This window comes from Bombina bombina, chromosome 10 (genome assembly GCF_027579735.1).
Source record: "Bombina bombina isolate aBomBom1 chromosome 10, aBomBom1.pri, whole genome shotgun sequence".
Taxonomy (NCBI): domain Eukaryota; kingdom Metazoa; phylum Chordata; class Amphibia; order Anura; family Bombinatoridae; genus Bombina; species Bombina bombina.
In genome coordinates this window covers 35,907,577-35,930,838 of record NC_069508.1, presented here as the reverse complement: position 1 = coordinate 35,930,838, position 23,262 = coordinate 35,907,577, and the positions used below count along the sequence as shown (strand labels likewise).

General features: G+C 36.7%; 1 protein-coding gene across 1 annotated transcript in view; it reads right to left on the bottom strand.

Annotated features, from left to right (window-relative positions):
* The window catches only part of CACNA1E (calcium voltage-gated channel subunit alpha1 E), a 519,663-nt gene that overhangs the window by 144,845 nt on the left and 351,556 nt on the right, over positions 1–23,262 (bottom strand). Inside the window, exons 8-9 of the mRNA XM_053693950.1 lie at positions 5,433–5,548; positions 1,476–1,529 (exon numbers count right to left, since the gene is read on the bottom strand). Coding sequence (XP_053549925.1) covers positions 1,476–1,529; positions 5,433–5,548 — 170 coding nt within the window. The remainder of the gene's footprint in view (positions 1–1,475; positions 1,530–5,432; positions 5,549–23,262) is intronic.

The following is a 23,262-nucleotide window of genomic DNA, read 5'->3' as shown; positions in this document are numbered from 1 at the left end:
GGATCATGGAGGTTGGGGGCTAAGGGGGTATCCTACACTGAAGAATATATATATAAATAATAATAATAATAATAATAAAAAAAAAAGCCTTTTATTTTAGTACTGGCAGACTTTCTGCCAGTACTTAAGATGGAGGTGACAATTGTGGGTTGGTGGAGGGAAGAGAGCTGTTTAAGGGGGGTCAGGGAGGGATCAGGGGGTGGGATGTGTCAGTGGCCTTCTAATTATCAAAAAGTATTACCAAAGCCATATATGTCTGCTATTTCTTAACAAAGGGGATCCCAGAGAAGCATTTACAACCATTTGTGCCATAATTGCATAAGCTGTTTGTAAATAACTTCAGTAAGAAAGTTAAAGTTAGTGAAAAACTTAACAATTTATTTTATTTGATTGCATTTGGCGGTGAAATGGTGGCATGAAATGTACCAAAATGAGCCTAGATCAATACGTTGGGATGGGATACTAAAAAATATATACATGTGAAGGGTTATTCAGGGATTCCTGACAGATATCAGTGTTACAATGTAAATATCGCTAATTTTGAAAAAACAAATGGTTTGGAAATAGCAAAGTGCTACTTGTACTTATTGCCCTATAACTTACAAAAAACAGAACATGTAAACATTGGGTATTTCTAAACGCAGGAAAAAAATTAAAAACTATTTAGCATGGTTGTTTTTTGGTGGTTGTAGATGTGTAACAGATTTTGGGGGTGAAAGTTAGAAAAAGTGTGTTTTTTTCCTCATATTTTATAATTGTTTTATAATAATTTATAAGATATGATGAAAATAATGGTATCTTTAGAAATTCCATTTAATGGCGAGAAAAACGGTATATAAAATGTGTGGGTACAGTAAATGAGTAAGAGGAAAATTACAGCTAAACACAAACACCGCAGAAATATAGAAATAGCCCTGGTCCTTAAGGATAAGAAAATTGAAAAATGGTCTGGTCACTAAGGGGTTAATATTAACAAAAAACTTACATTAAAGGATTTGCATGATTAAAATAACCTACCTTTCAATGTTAAAAGAACATACAGCTCCTGTATAACTAAAATCCAGCATTTGGTGCCAATTAGTAATACTATAGCAGGAATGGACAGGGGCCGATCGATAAATAAAAGATAAGACCCCCTGTACATCTTTACAAACAAAAGAGCTTATTAACCAAACAATATAAGTCCATTCCCTCCCATTCCAAACATTTTTGTTGGTGCCAACCGGCATGAACGAATGAACAAATCGATTTCATCACACAATAATTTGTTTATCATCCGTGTCATCCAATAATATATTTGGCTGTTCGTATAGCAAATGACTTGAAGAATCTGCAAATTTGTTTGAAGTTTAAATGCACATCTCTATTAAAGAGCATTAATATCCTTTTTCATGCATAAATGTTACAGTTTTATTTTTTTCCATTTAAATTATTTTAATTCAGAGATAAGTGCACTGTACAACATTTTTGTTTACCTTCTAATGCGGAAGTCCCAGAATTTTTGTTTTCTTCTGCTAACATGACTTCTTCTGTATAAAGAGAAAATAGGATAGAGAAAAGCATATGTTAACCAATAAGAACTCTGCTGTACTGAAAACACATGATGAGATTCACTTAATATAAATGGGTGAAAATGCTAAATTTGTGCTATGTCAGGGTATCTGTGGAGATTATTAAATTATATATATATATATATATATATATATATATATATATATTATTTAATATATATATATATTTGTTGAGACCACATGATTCATTATACATGAAACTGGTTACAGCAGTTGTATTTACTTTGCCAAATGATTCTTGGCTGTGTAAACCAGCCCCCTCTCTCATTCATAAATTAAATTGTTTGCATAGTTCTCAGAAAGAACAAAGGCTTAGACTGTTGTATAAATAAAGCCAGTGGGCTACTTCAAAGTGTATATTAGCATGATGGAGCCTCAGAAATATATGCGAACATGAGGGAAGTCTATGCAACTTAGACTGTTGTATAAATAAAGCCAGTGGGCTACTTCAAAGTGTATATTAGCATGATGGAGCCTCAGAAATATATAGCCAATACTATAAGGCTTAGTATTATGTCAGGGTTTGCTGACATAATGGTTTTTCTGCCCAAGATGAGTAATGAACTCACAGGCCCCCTGTGAGGAATAGACGGTCCGTCTGTGGGAATGGTTGAATCTACAAACATTTTCAAGGAATTGTAGCGGATCATGGACAAGCATCAAAGGGCCTATCAAAATCTTGTGGGAATTATTAAAGAAAAGGAAGAGGAATTCTTTATTCTTTTGGATATAGACCCATACACACAGGAGACTAAAAGAAGCATTAACATTTGGAGAGAAAATACATAGGCTTTGGTGCCAAGCATATTCTCTGCCATTTTTGGGGACACTTTCTTGAACAAAGAAAGATTAACAATTCTTGAAGTCTATACCTATGCACATTGTGAGTAAACCCTCCATAGATGACCCACAAGAAACTCTGGAAGCTGAAAATGTATTTGCTTATTTGGTGATGTATGACTGTTCTATATTTTTAATATTTAAATCAAAGGTATTTGGTAACTATAACTAAATTGCAGTTAGTAATTTTAAAAGGGCACTTTGTATTTCAGCTTGCATTCATAGTCCTGTATAGTTTTAAGCTTGTCTTTTGTAGGCTAAGCAATTTATCTTTGCAAATATATATATATTTTAGAATTTTTCTTAATTGTAGATAATTAAGAATTTATTTCAGCTTAGATAAATTGGCATATAAACTGGCTGTTTACATTAAGAATATATATAACTTCTGGTGTTTTAATTAGAGTTGTATAGAATCATTTGAGTGCTAAATAGCTTAAGTATACTTGTCTGGAAGTTAACAAACCATACCTTGGCATCTCATTGTGATATTTAAATGAAACTCTGACTTGGGAGATTATTGTGAATAAGGTAATTTTTATGATCTTTATATAGCATATTATAACAGCATAAACGTGTATAGTTTGATTCATAACCTGGTTCCTATAAATATAATTCAATGTTTCTATAAATTTTAACTAATATAAAGAATTTAGGAATTTACATTAATTTTAATTGTTTTGTATATGCATTTTATTGGGGGTTTGTTTAAAGAGTAATTATTAAATATATTTTATTATAATCCGGCCATATACTGACAGCTATTAACTAATGCTCATTTTTTTATGAGATAAAGATGATCTCCAGCTAGTTTTATATATATATATATATATATATATATATATATATATATATATATATATATATATATATAATTTTCTCCAATCATTTTTTCAAAGTTTAATATATTACTGTTTTTTTAAAAACAGGAAAACTATGTACCATATTTTGTTTGTGGACCATATAATTGTAATAAGGCTTGCCAAATGTGTCCAACTTCTAGGAGCCAGTCCAAAAAAGTTAAAAGCCAGAAAGAAAGGAGTTAACTACCTTGAAATGTCACTTTTTGGAATACATTTTTATATATATATATATATATATATATATATATATATATATATATATAAAAATATGTGATATTTTTCAATGCAAATGCACATTGGCAGCCGCCTTGTCCATCTAGATAGATAGATAGATAGATAGATATAGATACATGAACATCTATTTTGTTAGATGCACATCTGAAATGTAATTAAAAGTATCATTTTAGTTATAAACATTTTTAAAAATATAAAACCGTTTTTGACACAAACACACACACAGATTGTATAGCCCATCTATACTTTTTCCAGATACAACTGTGACTGTCTCCCACTGGAACAGAGGATTCTGTGTAAGAATGGTATAGAGTTGTAGGGGGCATATTTATCAAACTCTGCATGGAGCTTGAGGTCCCCCTAAAGACCGCTGCTCCATAACTTGTCTATCTGCTCTGAGGCGGCAGACAGAAATCAACCCGATCGAATACGATCCAGTTGATTAACACCCCCTGCTAGCTGCCGATTGGCCGCAAATCTGAAGTGGGTGGCATTGCACCAGCAGTTCACAAGAACTATTGGTGCAATGATAAATGCCAACAGCGTATGCTCACAAATACAGATTTTTATGCAGTTCCGTGTCTACCATAGACCATTTTAGTAAGTACATTTGGTGCATATCTGCTGCCCTTCTTCCAATGATATGGATTATTTTGAACAGCTAGAGGGAATTAAGGATTAAAAAGAAATAGAAATGTAAAAAAATTAAGAAGAAAAAAGCTCAAATTTTTCTATGCTTGCTTAGTTCAACTGAACCTTGCAAAAGAATATTAAAATAATCCTTGATCACTTATAGTGAGGATATAATGATATGCAAAGATGCATCATCCGGATTAGCAATGCACTTTGCTGTAGTTTAGTGAATCGTTGCCAGTCCTGGTACTAAATGATTTTAAAAGTTATTAAATTAATTCTTTAGATTACTAGCTTTTAAATGTAATCCGCTACTCAGAACTGTCATTTATTACTGCAGTCTCAAACACACTAAAAAGCCTATTGCTTGATATTGAGAAACACATGCACTGAACAGGTTTCAGCACTGAAAAAAACATCTATTATTACAGAACCCAGTCGAAATGCATGAAATGTGTTTGACCTGTTGTAATTTTGGCGTTTTTTTCTATGCCATTCCAATTCATTAGAATACCTGCCAATCAAATGAGTTAGGTGAACCAAACAACATCTACAATATAACAGAAAAATATAGTTAAATACTTTAAAACCAAACTTTTATGGTGGATTATTGATTCAATATTAATGATGATTATATTTTGTGTTTGAATGCAGGTTTTTATACATAAAAAATAATATCAGTTCTTATTGTGTTAAATTCAAAATGTCATATAATGTATTAATAACAATTTTCAAAGTCTAAATACAGCATTGCAATTGCAAATTAGCATTTTGATGCTTGTAGTTAAGGGATAAATTTATCACTCCCACTCGAATGTTAAATTCGCTAGAAAGAGGCATTTTGCCCGTGTTGGGTACTGCGCATATTACAAGTTGAAAGTAAAAACATTTTTAAACAAGTGCTAACCTGACACGCACAAAATGCAGAACTTCGATTATCGTGCTTGCGTTAACGTATTCCCTCATAGACTTCAATAGAGTGTGCAAACCTGATTGCCTTTAACCAAGTGCGCTAACCCAACATGAAATATTAATATTTCCCATTCCAATGTTCTTCACATAGCAGAATACAGTATGTTCTATTTAGTCTTAAATACATATTTCTACATATATACCTTACATATATATCCTTGGAGTGCTATTGGTGTATACTTTTTCTAGGAGACAATCATCTCCTATTTCTGTTTTTGTTATATTTCTACATATATCTGATGTTTTTTTATAAAATACTACATCAAAATTAATATTTTCACACAGTCTATGGCTACAATACTGAACCAAGCAGACTCACCCGCTTTGTCTATCCATGCTCGATACCCATTCAACTCCCTCTCGATCTGCTGCTGCCGCCTCAACTTCATAAAGGCTCGCCGGTTCTCCACGCGCTCTCTCTCTTTGGCAAATTCCCTGTGAACCAAGTAGACCAGATAAGAACTTTGGTTGGTATAATATAATCTCAACAAATTTGAATAAAATCCATATGAACAGAAATATATTTTCTACAGCCCTGCATTAAATTTGCATTCTCTGCTATAGCGTCAAATCAGATTTTTTTTTCAAGTAGTATGTTATTTAAACAATCAAACAGAAAAAACTGCAGAAAAAATCAGTTTCCTGCAGAGAATCAAAATATTAGGTATAGTAACAATTGTGAGTTTATGTTAATATAATGAATACCTGTATTCTGCTTTCGAATTAGGCTAAATAAAATAATATATATTCAATCAGTTAGCATAACTTCAGCATATAATATGGTACAATATCATATTTAATCTTTTAATATATAATGATTCAGAGGTTTTGTGAACTTTTTAGATTGTAGTATGTGCTGTACAATTCATAGCTAGCATTATTCGATCGTTTAAATAACCATACTAAAGAATATGGGTTCCATTTATCGTAGGTCCGGATCTCGCTGCGAAAGACACATATGTTGCAATATAACATTTAAATCAGTGCTATACTGACAGAGAAATGATTGTTAAAGGAATACAAAACCCAATTTTTTTTTTCATGAATCAGATAGAGCATACGATTTTAGAAACTTTCTAATTTACTCCTATTATTAATTTTTCCTTTTTTCCATTGGTATCTTTCGGCTAGATTTAGAGTTTTGTCGGTAAAGACCCGCGTAGCTAACGCTGGCTTTTTTCTGGCCGCACCTTTAAAATAACTCTGGTATTGAGAGTCCACAGAATGGCTGCGTTAGGCTCCAAAAAAGGAGCGTAGAGCATATTTAACGCAACTTCAACTCTCGATACCAGAGTTGCTTACGGACGCGGCCAGCCTCAAAAACGTGCTCGTGCACGATTCCCCCATAGGAAACAATGGGGCTGTTTGAGCTGAAAAAAAACCTAACACCTGCAAAAAAGCCGCGTTCAGCTCCTAACGCAGCCCCATTGTTTCCTATGGGGAAACACTTCCTATGTCTGCACCTAACACTCTAACATGTACCCCGAGTCTAAACACCCCTAACCTTACACTTATTAACCCCTATTCTGCCACCCCCGCTATCGCTGACCCCTGCATATTATTTTTAACCCCTAATCTGCCGCTCCATAAACCGCCGCTACTTACATTATCCCTATGCACCCCTAATCTGCTGCCCCTAACACCGCCGACCCCTATATTATATTTATTAACCCCTAATCTGCCCCCCACAACGTCGCCTCCACCTGCCTACACTTATTAACCCCTAATCTTCCGACCGGACCGCACCGCTATTATAATAAAATTATTAACCCCTAATCCGCCTCACTAACCCTATAATAAATAGTATTAACCCCTAATCTGCCCTCCCTAACATCGCCGACACCTAACTTCAAACATTAACCCCTAATCTGCCGACTGGAGCTCACCGCTATTCTAATAAATGTATTAACTCCTAAAGCTAAGTCTAACCCTAACACTAACACCCCCCTAACTTAAATATAATTTAAATCTAACAAAATTAATTAACTCTTATTAAATAAATTATTCCTATTTAAAGCTAAATACTTACCTGTAAAATAAATACTAATATAGCTACAATATAAATTATAATTATATTATAGCTATTTTAGGATTAATATTTATTTTACAGGTAACTTTGTATTTATTTTAACGAGGTACAATAGCTATTAAATAGTTAAGAACTATTTAATAGCTAAAATAGTTAAAATAATTACAAAATTACCTGTAAAATAAATCCTAACCTAAGTTACAATTAAACCTAACACTACACTATCAATAAATTAATTAAATAAAATACCTACAATTACCTACAATTAAACCTAACACTACACTATCAATACATTAATTAAATACAATATCTACGAATAAATACAATTAAATAAACTAACTAAAGTACAAAAAATAAAAAAGAACTAAGTTACAAAAAATAAAAAAATATTTACAAACATAAGAAAAATATTACAACAATTTTAAACTTATTACACCTACTCTAAGCCCCCTAATAAAATAACAAAGCCCCCCAAAATAAAAAATGCCCTACCCTATTCTAAATTACTAAAGTTCAAAGCTCTTTTACCTTACCAGCCCTGAACAGGGCCCTTTGCGGGGCATGCCCCAAAGAATTCAGCTCTTTTGCCTGTAAAAAAAAACATACAATACCCCCCCCAAAATTACAACCCAGCACCCACATACCCCTAATCTAACCCAAACCCCCCTTAAATAAACCTAACACTAAGCCCCTGAAGATCTTCCTACCTTGTCTTCACCATGCCAGGTATGACCGTCCGTTCCAGGCTCCGATATCTTCATCTAAGCCCAAGTGGGGGCTAGACATCCATCATCCGACGGCTGAAGAAGTCCAGAAGAGGCTCCAAAGTCTTCATCCTATCCGGGAAGAAGAGTAGATCCGGACCGGCAACCATCTTCTTCCAAGCAGCATCTTCTATCTTCATCCGATGAGGACCGGCTCCATCTTGAAGACATCCACCGCGGACCCATCTTCTTCCGACGACGACTTCCCGACGAATGACGGTTCCTTTAAGGGACGTCATCCAAGATGGCGTCCCTCGAATTCCGATTGGCTGATAGGATTCTATCAGCCAATCGGAATTAAGGTAGGAAAATTCTGATTGGCTGATGGAATCAGCCAATCAGAATCAAGTTCAATCCGATTGGCTGATTCAATCAGCCAATCAGATTGAGCTTGCATTCTATTGGCTGTTCCGATCAGCCAATAAAATGCGAGCTCAATCTGATTGGCTGATTCCATCAGCCAATCAGAATTTTCCTACCTTAATTCCGATTGGCTGATAGAATCCTATCAGCCAATCGGAATTCGAGGGACGCCATCTTGGATGACGTCCCTTAAAGGAACCGTCATTCGTTGGGAAGTCGTCGTCGGAAGAAGATGGGTCCGCGGTGGATGTCTTCAAGATGGAGCCGGTCCTCATCGGATGAAGATAGAAGATGCCGCTTGGAAGAAGATGGTTGCCGGTCCGGATCTACTCTTCTTCCCGGACAGGATGAAGACTTTGGAGCCTCTTCTGGACTTCTTCAGCCGTCGGATGATGGATGTCTAGCCCCCGCTTGGGCTTAGATGAAGATATCGGAGCCTGGAACGGACGGTCATACCTGGCATGGTGAAGACAAGGTAGGAAGATCTTCAGGGGCTTAGTGTTAGGTTTATTTAAGGGGGGTTTGTGTTAGATTAGGGGTATGTGGGTGGTGGGTTGTAATGTTGGGGGGGGTATTGTATGGTTTTTTTTACAGGCAAAAGAGCTGAATTCTTTGGGGCATGCCCCGCAAAGGGCCCTGTTCAGGGCTGGTAAGGTAAAAGAGCTTAGAACTTTAGTAATTTAGAATAGGGTAGGGCATTTTTTATTTTGGGGGGCTTTGTTATTTTATTAGGGGGCTTAGAGTAGGTGTAATTAGTTTAAAATTGTTGTAATATTTTTCTTATGTTTGTAAATATTTTTTTATTTTTTGTAACTTAGTTCTTTTTTATTTTTTGTACTTTAGTTAGTTTATTTAATTGTATTTATTTGTAGATATTGTATTTAATTAATTTATTGATAGTGTAGTGTTAGGTTTAATTGTAGATAATTGTAGGTATTTTATTTAATTAATTTATTGATAGTGTAGTGTTTGGTTTAATTGTAACTTAGGTTAGGATTTATTTTACAGGTAATTTTGTAATTATTTTAACTATTTTAGCTATTAAATAGTTCTTAACTATTTAATAGCTATTGTACCTGGTTAAAATAATTACAAAGTTACCTGTAAAATAAATATTAATCCTAAAATAGCTATAATATAATTATAATTTATATTGTAGCTATATTAGGATTTATTTTACAGGTAAGTATTTAGCTTTAAATAGGAATAATTTATTTAATAAGAGTTAATTTATTTTGTTAGATTTAAATTATATTTAATTTAGGGGGGTGTTAGTGTTAGGGTTAGACTTAGCTTTAGGGGTTAATCCATTTATTAGAATAGCGGCGAGATTCGGTCGGCAGATTAGGGGTTAATAATTGAAGTTAGGTGTCGGCGATGTTAGGGAGGGCAGATTAGGGGTTAATACTATTTATTATAGGGTTATTGAGGCGGGAGTGAGGCGGATTAGGGGTTAATAACTTTATTATAGTAGCGGTGAGATCCGCTCGGCAGATTAGGGGTTAATAAGTGTAGGTAGCTGGCAGCGACGTTGTGGGGGGCAGATTAGGGGTTAATAAATATAATATAGGGGTCGGCGGTGTTAGGGGCAGCAGATTAGGGGTACATAGCTATAATGTAGCTGGCGGCGGCGTGCGGACGGCAGATTAGGGGTTAATAAGTGTAGGTAGCTGGCGGCGACGTTGTGGGGGGCAGATTAGGGTTTAATAAATATAATACAGGGGTCGGCGGTGTTAGGGGCAGCAGATTAGGGGTACATAAGTATAACGTAGGTGGCGGTCGGCAGATTAGGGGTTAAAAAAATGTAATAGAGTGGCGGCGATGTGGGGGGACCTCGGTTTAGGGGTACATAGGTAGTTTATGGGTGTTAGTGTACTTTAGAGCACAGTAGTTAAGAGCTTTATAAACCGGCGTTAGCCCAGAAAGCTCTTAACTACTGACTTTTTTCTGCGGCTGGAGTTTTGTCGTTAGAATTCTAACGCTCACTTCAGCCACGACTCTAAATACCGGAGTTAGAAAGATCCCATTGAAAAGATAGGATACGCAATTGACGTAAGGGGATCTGCGGTATGGAAAAGTCGCGGGTGAAAAGTGAGCGTTAGACCCTTTTTTGAATGACTCCAAATACCGGCGGTAGCCTAAAACCAGCGTTAGGAGCCTCTAACGCTGGTTTTCACGGCTACCGCCAAACTCCAAATCTAAGCCTTTATTTGAAAAAGCAGGAATGTAAGAGCCGGCCCATTTTTGATTCAGCACTCTGGATAGCGCTTGCTGATTGGTGGCTTAATTTTTAGCCACCAATGAGCACGCGCAACTTAAACTACAAAATTAACAGAACTTTTATTTATGGAATGACAAAACACTTTTAATAAGATGTATACGTATATACATACAAAAAGGCTACAACAATCTGTGCACACCATGATTTACTTAAAAAAAAGTAAAATATTGTAAGCAGCTGATACGTATTATTAAATAATATATCATTTAACACTGACATATTTTGTATCTCTTTGTTATGTCATGTGATATGAGTATCTGCTTCACAAACTACATATCCATTTTCAAAACTGTTGTGAGACTATGGGCTAGATTCCACTGAGGTGGTAAAGTTTGGAATCTGGTGGTAACATAAAAAATCTCCATAGAATTTAATGGAGATAAATATTTTTACCAACAGTTTCCAAACTTTACCACCTCAATGGAAACTAGGCCTATATATTTTATTAAAAAAACAACATCCTAGCAACATTTTAGCATCAGCCAAATACAGGGCCGTCTTTAATATTGATTGGACCCTGGGCAAAATTTTTCTTGGCCCCCCCTCCCCCACCCCATGCAATTTCGCTCTCCACCCCAACATCCCAAAAAACAACTAAATCCATTTTTTTTTATTATTAGCCCAGCGGTGGATCATCCACTGCTGGGCTAATCATTTAAAAAATAAAAATAAAAAAAATTGCAATATGTGAAACTGGACCTAAGCAGAACTAATAAGTCAATAAATATATAAATTCCTCCACTGTGGATTCATTTAATATTCATTTGAATGTGATTCTGGTGTGAGGTTAGCTGGTTAAAGAGATTTAGGGCAGCCAACAGGAGCAAAGCAAGGTAAAGGAGGAAGCATTGAGGTGCAGACAAATATAAGTTTACTGACTGGAATAGCAGAACTACTATGGGAAGCTGTAAAATCTGAGACAGAGAGAAAATAAAAACTATAAAAATAAACCTTACATTAATGTGTGAAGTATCAGCATGACGCTATACATCAGCCACACCAGCACATGTAGCTTCTTTGCTAGGAACAAGTTCCCTCTCACCCTGAACTAGACAATGCTGCATGGGGAGGCGCGTGTGTGCACTCACTTATTCTTCCCACTGACACCTTTCTACAAAGCACTATTCCCCTAAGAAACTTCAGTTAGTTGATCTTAGGGCCACAGCAGAAAGAGCAGGGCTAAGGGGACCAGTAGACATGATGCTGTCTGTCCAAGGCTGCATGGATACAGTGTGAGATGAGTCACACAGCCTCACGACTGAAGAGAGCAGTGTATGCAGCTGCACAGATGCTCAAATCCTCATGTGCCTGCAGCTCCAGCTTTCTGCTGCATGCGCCTACAGTCAGCCCTACCCAGAAACAATCCCCACCACCAGAGCAGTTACCTGGTAACAGTGGTAACCCCAGTAAGACCTTTTCTGATGCAGTGGGAAATGGCTGGATGCCGAGTTAGGGCTTTGCATTCAGTGCTGCACAGTGCACATCTAAAACAGCACATGGCACTAGCTTGGCATGTCACATGACACCGCCACGGTCTGGCACAGTTTTTAAAAAAATATAAGCAGAGTACTTTTGACTGTGACAGTATTAGGACTGAATGTGTGTGTTCCCCATGTCACATCAGCAGTCTGGTATGAACCATTAAAAACCATTTTTTTTTTTTTTAGGACTCTTGGGCCCCTCAACAGAGACTGGGCCCAGGGCAGCTGCCCCTTTTGCCCTGTGTTAAAGACGGTCCTGGCCAAATACGTAAATTTCACAGAGGAAGACTGGAAAAACATCTTGCTTATTGGCAAATCCAAACATTAATTTTATGTTTGCAATTGCAGATTCCATTTGAGGAGACAACAACATGAAAGGCTTAAACCACAATTTGTAAAACCTAAAACTAATTGTGTTGCAGTAAATATTCAGGTGTGGGGATGCTTTGCCTATTTTGGAATTGATGATGACTAGCGATTTGTTTTCAGCATGCACATTCATCATGAAAATTAAATTAACGAAACAAAAATCCTAAAGAAGACGTCAATGAAAATAAAGAAAACAAAATACTGATGAAAATCATCACTATTCATTTGTTTCCTTTATTTATTTTAAGCACTTAATACTTAAGGTAAGTATTGTAGCTACAGGTGAACTTTTCACCTGTAGCTTTTAAACATTTACAATAGTTGTAATGAAAACTAATCCTAATGGTTAACGAAAATTTGATTTTTAAAACAAAACGAAAACCTAATAGTGCTGGCAACGTATATTCAGGGTAGCTAATTTCCCTGAATATCCGAAACTAAATTTAGTCTGAAACTAAATTTTCTTCCCTGCACATCCCTATTGGCGAGTCCACACAAAACCAGATACATGTTGACCAAAGAGAAGCCCCAATCTATTCTCAAGATAAATCCCATCCTTTTCTGAAATAAAGTTGTGTGAAAGAGGAATCATTTTCCAACTATCCTAAATAGTCATTGAAGTTGTACCAGACAGATCTGAGGTACTATAGAAAAGCAAGGAGTGATAATTTGCTTGGCTTTCCCTCCACAGTCACTGAACTTTAACCTTACTAAACATCTATAAGAACATTAGGGATGGGTGAATGTGTTTATATTCGAATTCGAATGTTAGAACGAATGTGATGTCGAAATTCGATTTACATAATCGAATTCTATAATCGAATGCTATTTACAGTTTTCGAATGTAATTTTTGAATTTGAATGTTTATAATTAGATTGAATGTCCACATTTGAAATTTTGAATGTAGCATTTGATTTAATAATTAAGATTCAGAAGTTCAATAGTTAATGTGGTAGGGAATTTAGTAAATTGATACATATTATGTACAAATATATCAATTCAAAAGTTTCTATTTAGAATATTCCATAATTGGAATATTACATTTAAAGAAAGCATTAGAAATACTATTACATTAAACGAATGTAACAATGCTGTACAAACATTCGAAATTCAAAACGGACGAACAAATGTATTAAAATTAATTTTATTTTTCAAATGTTGCGAAACATTCGCCTATCCCTAAGGAACATATGAAAATGGAGAAGGCAAAACCTACTGTGATATCTCTTCACACCCTCTTATATAGTCTAAAGTAGTACAGGAATAGTGTGGATTGCAAAATTTTGCACACAGCAAACACCTTATCATTACAAGACGTTTCTGTTGTGTTGCTAAAGGATAACATATCTGCCAAGTCTAAATGTTTTTAAAACATATTACATTTTTACTGCCATTATTTCAATTGCCAAACTGCACTCACCATTCACCTTAATTAGAGGAGCCAATCTGGGCTTTAGTTCACAGACAACAAGGTTAGTCACTTCCATAAACTTAGTATAAAATGCATTGTTTTGCAGTTATTAACTGATAAAGCAAATTAGGGACAGATATGTAGTATGGTTAGCCCAGAGAAGTCAGCAGGTGCATTTCAAGTTCAGAGCATTACAAAATTACACAATTATCTGAGCTAAATTGCATGAAAATGGGACAAAATAAATATTGAAAGTATATTGCAAAGTTATTTCATTATGCTCCACTAAACATTTTATCTAACAAATGTCAAGGTGTTTACCATCCTATTAAGACAGACAGCAGCTATTGATTTTAAGTATATTCTAGACTTGTGCAGTCAATATATTTTTTTCTTTTTTTCTTAAGTATCCAATGTTTATTAATTAAAAAGAATACAAGTAACACATATTATACATCAAATCATATAGTGAGAATTATACAATGGGATACATAAGATTGTTGCATTTAAGAACAACAAAATAACAATAATTGAACAAAAAATGACCTCCTTTATTTATAATAAATATTTCTTCGTATGAATCCTGTAAGATAAGATAGTTAGGAAAGACTATTATATAAGTTAGATATATCATCTAAATAGTGGTCCCATAGTAATTGTATTCCAATATATGTTTCCAAGGTTAACCTGTTTAAGAACTCTGTAACCTTTTTCCTCCACATTTGTATGTTTGGGAGGTCTTTACTTTTCCAAATTTAAGCCAGCAGGAACCTAATACTATTTGAAAAAATTAGGAGGAATTTACAGCAATGCTTAGATAGCTTATTTTGGTTCTTATTTAGAACCAAACTATTGGGTCAGCTAGTAACAGTACTTGTAGGGCACTCTCAGCTTTTTGTATGAATTCTAACCAGAATGGAAACGCCTGAGGACACCACCACATATGGCCTAACCCACTATCTGCATGGCCACATCTCTAGCATCAATTGCTCCTTCTGGGGTTTAATTTATGGAGGAAAACCACCCATGTAGGATTTTAAGGTTAAATTCCAACATGGCCGCTGACACTAAAGAGGACATAGTATTTAAAAATATAATTCTTTCTCCTACCTTTCATTTGAGTGAGGTGAGTATCCTGGTGGAAGCTGTTTAATAATTTTATACACTGTGGAGAGAGTATGTAAAATTGAAGGGTTTGTTGTTTAGAGTTTTTCTAAATTGGTAAGTGGTCGAGTCATATTACAAGAGGACTTGTCTCTGGTAATATAGTTATGTTCTTGTCTATATTTTAGCAAACTAGAGGCCTCACTTATGTCCTCTTTCCAATAATTCAGTTTGTAAATATAATTTATTATCCTCAGTGAGGAGATTTATATAAAGGTCATCCGTTTGCAGGGTTGGACAAGTGGTTAATACCTTTTAACTAATAGAAAACTCAGGGTTGTCTATTAAGGATGTGAGAGGAGAGGGTCTAGATGATAAATAGGGGTTTAGTTTGTTAGTTCCCACAGTAAGAATGCTTCCCTAGTAATTGGGTGAGTAATATGTGGGCCTACTAATTGGACATCAGGTCGCCAGCACATTCCACTTAAAGGGACACTGAACCCAAATTTTTTCTTTCGTGATTCAGATAGAGCATGACATTTTAAGCAACTTTCTAATTTCCTCCTATTATCAAATGTTCTTTATTCTCTTGGTATCTTTATTTGAAATGCAAGAATGTAAGTTTAGATGCCGGCCCATTTTTGGTGAACAACCTAGGTTGTCCTTGCTGATTGGTGGATAAATTCATCCACCAATCAAAAACTGCTGTCCACAGTGCTGAACCAAGAAAAAAGCTTAGATGCCTTTTTTTCATATAAAGATAGCAAGAGAACGAAGAAAAATTGATAATAGGAGTAAATTAGAAAGTTGCTGAAAATTGCATGCTCTATCTGAATCACGAAAGAAAATTTTTGGTTACAGTGTCCCTTTAAGTTCGGTTGGTCACTTATATTCTTTTCCAGACGAACCCACAATTTATAATTACCATGTATTCTACAATCCGGACCAAATTTTTGTACAAAATATTAGGGGATATTTGTTTCCCCTTGAATATTTGTCAGCTGCACTATTCCTTATTTGTTTAATTTAAAATTAAAGAATACTGAATTTTATTTAAACATTAACTTTTGTTTTTGTTAAAAGATGTCAAAATGTCAAAGCTACAGGTAAAGGGGTAGATTTAACAAGCAGTGGATGCTGCAATCTACCCCCCCCCCCCCGTAGTTTCCAGTTTGCTGGAAACATCTTAAGAAGCAGTGGTCTTAAGACCGCTGCTCCTTAAAGGTAAGGTAAAGTTAACCACACTCGTTAACGACCTCTTAAAGTTTATCTAAAATTAGCCCAAGTTTCATTCATCGTTTTTTATATATGTTATTATATAACTTAGATCACTACCTTATAAGTAGCTGACGACAACTATTTTTCCTCCACCCGGCATTTTGCAATACTTGATTGACACTCGACATCGATAATGTCCCCCAATTATCATTTTCCCCACGGGGTGGTCAGCCTATCCACTACTACGTCACACGAGTACTGAGCGCATGCGTCCGACTTGAATCGTCTTACCTCCTCACTGTGCTCGTTCATGAGACGCGCATGCTCTGTGCGACTTATCTTCCAATTCTGCAGAAAACAGCAGCTTACACATCGATCGCAGTGTAAGTGAGTTGAAGAACTTCAAAAGGGGTTCCACGAACAATATTGTACGTCTGCAATCTCTGATACTATAGTACGCAATGAATATTTTGGATAATTGAATACTATGTATCGGGGGAAAGTTGCGCATGCGCAGATAAAATTTTATCCATGCCGACATAGAAAACGGGTGGTACAGCTCTCTAAGATGAAACACAGAAACAAGGAAGTAGCAGATGGGAGGAATCTGCAAGGAAATGGTAGACAAAATAAAAATGATATATAATCAAAATTATAACTTGAACCGTGAAAAAAGTTAGTGACTGCATTGTAATGATATTGAAGAATGAAGTGGGCTTTTCAAAGACACAAAACTTTACCTTTACTTTAACTCGTCTGACCCCTCTGATGCGGGGGACAGCAATCATCTCGATCAGATACGATCGGGTTGATTGACAACCTCTGCTAGCGGGCGATTGGCCGCGAATGTGCAGGGGGTGGAATTGCACAGGCAGTTTACTAGAAATGCTTGTGCAATGTTAAATGCCGACAGCTTATGTTGTCAGCATTTAGCGATGTCGGGAGTACATGATCTGCAACAGCAGATCCTGTCCGCCTGACAGTTAAAAAATCGGCAGTGAAAAGTTCACCTGTTTCTACAATACTTACCTCAATGCAATCTGGAGAGCAAGCTTAACGCTCTCAGTTCCCAGTGCCCTTATTTAGCGCAAGTCCTGGGAGCCGAGTGCGCTAACCGTCCTGTTAGCACGGCTGGGGCTCAGGAAAGAAGAGGATTGGGTTAGCACACTCTCTAGAGCACGTTAAGGAAAGTATTAACCCCTTAAAAAATGAAACAAATTAATACTGACCATTTCCGTCAGTATTTATTAATTTTCTTTAATTTCCTTTGGTGCATTAATTTGATATTCATCTCACTAAAACTAAACGACTATCCAATTTTGATCACTAATCTGCATTCGTGATGAAACTAATGTACATCTCTAGTATGTACTAGCAAACATATTTTTTACATGTTTCGGTGGAAATTATGTATTTCTGTTTGAGAACTACTGTATAAATATCTGCACATAACTTTTTAATACTAATAAGTAGTTTTGGTAACATGTAATAGATGACAACATATAAAAAAACATAAAACTAAACTTTTAAAAGAGATTTGCAATACTTTTCTGTGTTGCATTATGATAGGCTGAGGGAAATAAAATGTTATGGGACGGTCTACACTAAAATTGTTAATGTTTAAAAAGATAGATAACGCCTTTACTATCCATTCCCCAGCTTTGCAAAACCAACATTGTTATATAAATATACTTTATAACATTTAAACCTCTAAAAGTCTGCCTGTTTCTAAGCCACTAGAGACAGCCTCTTATCACATACTTTTTATTAGCTTTTCACAACATGAGACTGCTAGTTCATGTGAGCCATATAGATAACACTGTGCTCATGCCTGGGGAGTTACTAATTCGCTTAAATGCAAGTCAATAGATAATAAATAAAAAGTTGTGATCAAGGGGCTGTCAAAAGATGCTTAGATACAAGGTAATCACAGAGGTAAAAAGTGTATTAATATAACTGTGTTGGTTATGCAAAACTGGGGAATGAGTAATAAAGGGATTATCTATCTTTTAAAACAATAACTTTTTTTGCTTAGACTGTCCCTTTAAGTATTACAGTATGTGAGCTGCAAGCAGTAGTCTGAATGTATAAACTGCAGAGAAAACACTGCATCGATATACATACATTTTAAATGAGTCTGCATTTACACAAATCACTGTAATGCACCATTAGTTCTTAGGAGACAAAAAGACAGTAGTCTTAATCCCCCACCCCTCAGTGAGCAAGACTTTATCACACTGTATATCAATTCTGTTTGATTTTTGCATCTTTTCAGGGATAAATTACACTGTTCTCCCAGATTAAGGATCCTAATTCCTCCCTACCATACTGAACTCTTATTCCCCCACCCAAAATCTCACTATGCAGTACAAAAGATCAAGCTGTTTACACATCCTAGAGCTTTTGCTGCTGCCATGGAAACCAAGTCAACTGTATCCTACCGAGATGAACAAGTTGGAGATACTAGCCCACTATAATATTATATGACACACAGACATATAATATATACTAATGTATAACAGTCAGACACTTAATAATCCTCCTTGTAGAAGCCAAAGCAACAAATATATATATATATATATATATATATATATACACACACATAGACATGGACTGTACTACCAAACTGGATTGTGTACACATCCTATCACCCTGCAAAGCTCACAGCCCTGGGTGTTCACCAGCACTCACAGACAGGTGCACAGCTTTCAGGGACTCAGGCATTTGTCCCAGACAAGCCTGTGTGAAAAAGTCCATAGGGAAAATTACAAAAAAAAATTATTAACACAACACATAGAACGTATGGCACTCTCTTGCAAACATACAGCTTCGTTTAAAGCAAAATGGAAGAGTTAGTTACAGCATTTGGCCAAATAATGATAGGCCCAGGAACATGTCAAGGTTTCTTCATCCCACCCTGGGTCCCTAACCTATGCCTTCAACCACACACACTGAGATACAAACAAGGGGACACAGGCCCTTTGTAATTTCCATAGACACATACAAAACATGGAAATGGACTGCACTCTGAAACCAGACTGGGTACACATCCCATTGCCCTGCAAAACCCACAACCCTGGGTGCTCACCGGTACTCACAGCCAGCTGCACAGCTTTCAGTGACTCCGGCAGTTAACCCCAGACAAGCCTGAGTGCAAAGCCCATAGGGAAAATTACAAAACAAAACTTTCTGTGTTGTGTTAATAATGTTATAAACTGTGTATATATATATATATATATATATATATATACGAAAATATCCACAGAAATACTAAACTATACAATATATACTAATGAATAACAGTCAGACATAAACCTTCTTGTAAAAGCAAAGCTTTCATATAACTTATATAAAAGTTTTTGATTTTTGAAAAATGCATTTTCTTGTGCCTGTTTTTTTTCACTGGCGAAAGGGGAGCATGTCACTGTCTATGAGTAGTTTTCGAGGTTGTAAGCGTGCAATTGAATTCTGCTTGTATTACAAGGTGAAAGTAAATGCAAAGGGGTGAGCATAGGGTGAAGAACATTTGAAGGCCAGTTCCCGTGCTTAGCTCTGTACTCCTCCAATGACAGTTACCTGGCTCTGTAACAGCCCTGCAGGCCACCTACAGTTCTCTGTCTGCGCTGCGATGGTGTAAAGGAGTGCTGCTTACCGCAGAAAAGAGCAACCTCAAGTGGCACACATGCCCCATCTTTTCTTGAAAGCCCAATCTGTAGCACGCACTTTACTGCTCACGGGTTTTAAGAGAGGGGGGCTGAAGAGTAATATTTCAGTGCACCCAGATGCTTGTCCTTTCTGACTCCTTCTTGAGGCTAAATGCATTCACCAATAGCTATCCAGGGTGCTGAAGCAAAAATGGGCTGTCTCATAAGCGTACATCCCTGCTTTTTCAAATAAAAATACCAAGAGAACAAAGAGAAATTTATAATAGGAGTAAATTAGAAAGTTGCTTAAAATTGCTGTTCTATCTGAATCTTTAAAGAAAAAAATTGGGTTTAGTTTCCCTTTAACACAGTTTTTTTGTAAATGACGACTTAGGGGCCCATTTATCAAGCTCTGTATGAAGCTTGAGGGCCCGTGTTTCTGGCGAGCCTTCAGGCTCTCCAGAAACACAAGTTATGGAGCAGCGGTCTAAAGAACGCTGCTCCGTAACCTGTCCGCCTGCTCTGAGGAGGCGGACAGACATTGCCGCAATTCAACCTGATCGAATACGCAAGAATATAGCAAGATTTGCAAATTCACTTGAATGAAAATTAGCCCAATGTGTGTGTTTAAGTAAAGGGACTCGGCTTTCCCTTCTTCGTTTGAGCCATTAGAGAGAATTTGAGCTCACCCTAGAGGAGAGATAGAGATGGAAGAGCTACACCATCAGTTTTTCCTCTGTGGCAACGAAGTGTGGAGTGTGCCCATTTATAGTCTGAATAATTGTATTGTCCTCAGCCTTTTTTTGGAAAACGTTGTGAAATAGGGAAGCTAGACAGAGGGGCCGATTTATCCTAAGACCGCTGCTCCTTAACTGGTCGCCTGCTCTGAGGCTGCAGACATCAATCCGCCCGATCGAATACGATCTGGTTGATTGACACCGCCTGCTAGCGGCCAATCTGCAGGGGGCGCCATTGCACAAGCAGTTCACTAGAACTGCTTGTGTAATGTTAAATGCTGACAGCGATGTCTGTCGAACATGATCCTCTGAGCGGATCATGTCAGAGAGACATTTGATAAATTGGCCCCAGAGTGTGCAAATATAGGTATGATTGTAATTAAACTACAGGAAAGTTATAGGATATGTAAAGTGCACACGACTCTCACTACATTGAGAGTTTTATTCACCTTGGACATCTTGTTTGGTAATTGTTGTGTGAGTGTGGTTGTAATTCTATTAGCTAACTTGGGAGGTCACTATTGGTACATTGTATATTGATTGTTCATAAAGGGTTAAACTTATTTAAGCTTTGCTTGGGATAGTACTGCTTTCTTCCCCTATATTTGTTATTTTCTGTATGAGTCCAATAAGTCAAAGTATAGGTTCTCAGCGGGAAATACTATTGCTCTCAAGTTCCCTCTCTTTGCATATTTCATATTATGCTGAATGCAAAAACAAACATATTATTTGAGTCACTGCCTCGTCTGTTTGCATTTTATGTTTTACTTTGAGTGCTGCAGTTCCATGCTTGGAATGAGGGATTCTTCTTCCCTGCACCGTATAGGAAGGAGCAGCTATTTTACAGAGCAAAGTCTGCAGATAACATGTGGATGAATCACATAAACACATACACAGCAATCACCCTGACAAGCACACATAGACACATATACAGATATACAGACACACACACATATACAGACACACACACATACAGACACATACACACACAGACACACACACACATACAGACACATACACACAGACACACACACACACACACATACACATACAGACACATACACACATACACACACATACAGACACACATACACACACAAACACACATACAGACACATACACACACATACAGACACACACACATACAGATATACAGACACACACACATACAGACACATACACACACAGACACACATACAGACACACACACACATACAGACACATACACACATACAGACACACATACACACACATACAGACACATACACACATACAGACACATACATACACACACACACACGTACACACAAATTACCCAGACAAGCACACACACAGACTAAGACAAACACACAAAAATCACCCTTACGTGCAAACACACATACCGACACACACACACAACAATCACCCTGACAAGCACACACGCACAAATAACCCTGACAAGCACACACACAGACACACACACACAAATTACCCTGACAAGCACACACATATACAGACACATACACACACACACAAATCATCACACACATATACAGACACACACACGAATCACCCTGACGTGCACAAACACATACAGACATACACAGCAATCACCATGACATGCACATATACATACAGACACACACACACAATCACCATGACATGCACACATACATACATACAGACACACACACTCATTCGCTATGACATGCACACACACATACAGACACACACACCAATCACTATGACAAGCACATACACATAAAGACACACACACAAATCACCCTGACAAGCACACACACATACAGACATACACAGCAATCACCATGACATGCACACACACATACACACACACACACCAATCACTATGATGCACACACACACACATACAGACACACAACAAACACCATGCAGACACACACACACAATCACCATGACATGCACACACACATACAGACACACACCAATCACCATGACATGCACACATACATAAAGACACACACACAATCACTCTGATAAGCACACACACATACCGACATACACAGCAATCACCATGATGTGCACACACACATACAGGCACACATACTCACCAATCACCATGACATGCACACATACATAAAGACACACACACAATCACTCTGATAAGCACACACACATACCGACATACACAGCAATCACCATGATGTGCACACACACATACAGACACACATACTCACCAATCACTATGACGTGCACACACACATAAAGACACACACACAAATCACCTTGACAAGCACACACACATACAGACTTACAGAGCTATCACCATGACGTGCACACACACCAATCACTATGATGTGCACACACACATACAGACACAATTCGTTCCAATCTAAGAACTTGCCTCCCCGGCATGAAGAGGTTAACTGTATCCACATCCATATATTTCTAGCAAGCGCGGATTCAATATTATTTAATGCAATACAAGCAACACACAGCATTCTCCAACCACATACAGTGATAAAGGGTTATGCATAAGTACAGACCGAGACCACAACCTACACACAGATTAAATGCTGTCTAGGCTTACAAAACTCAATGTGATTTCTGAGTTTCAAATACGATGCACATGGGGAGGGGTAATTGTTTTAGTCTCATTATTCTTGATTGCTAAGAATTCTACATATTCGCAGTTTCTTTTTTGATGCTTAAAATTATGGACTCACATTTTTTTTAAATAAAAAGCTTTTATGTTCTTCTGCAAAATCAAGTAGAACAAGCAATAACTT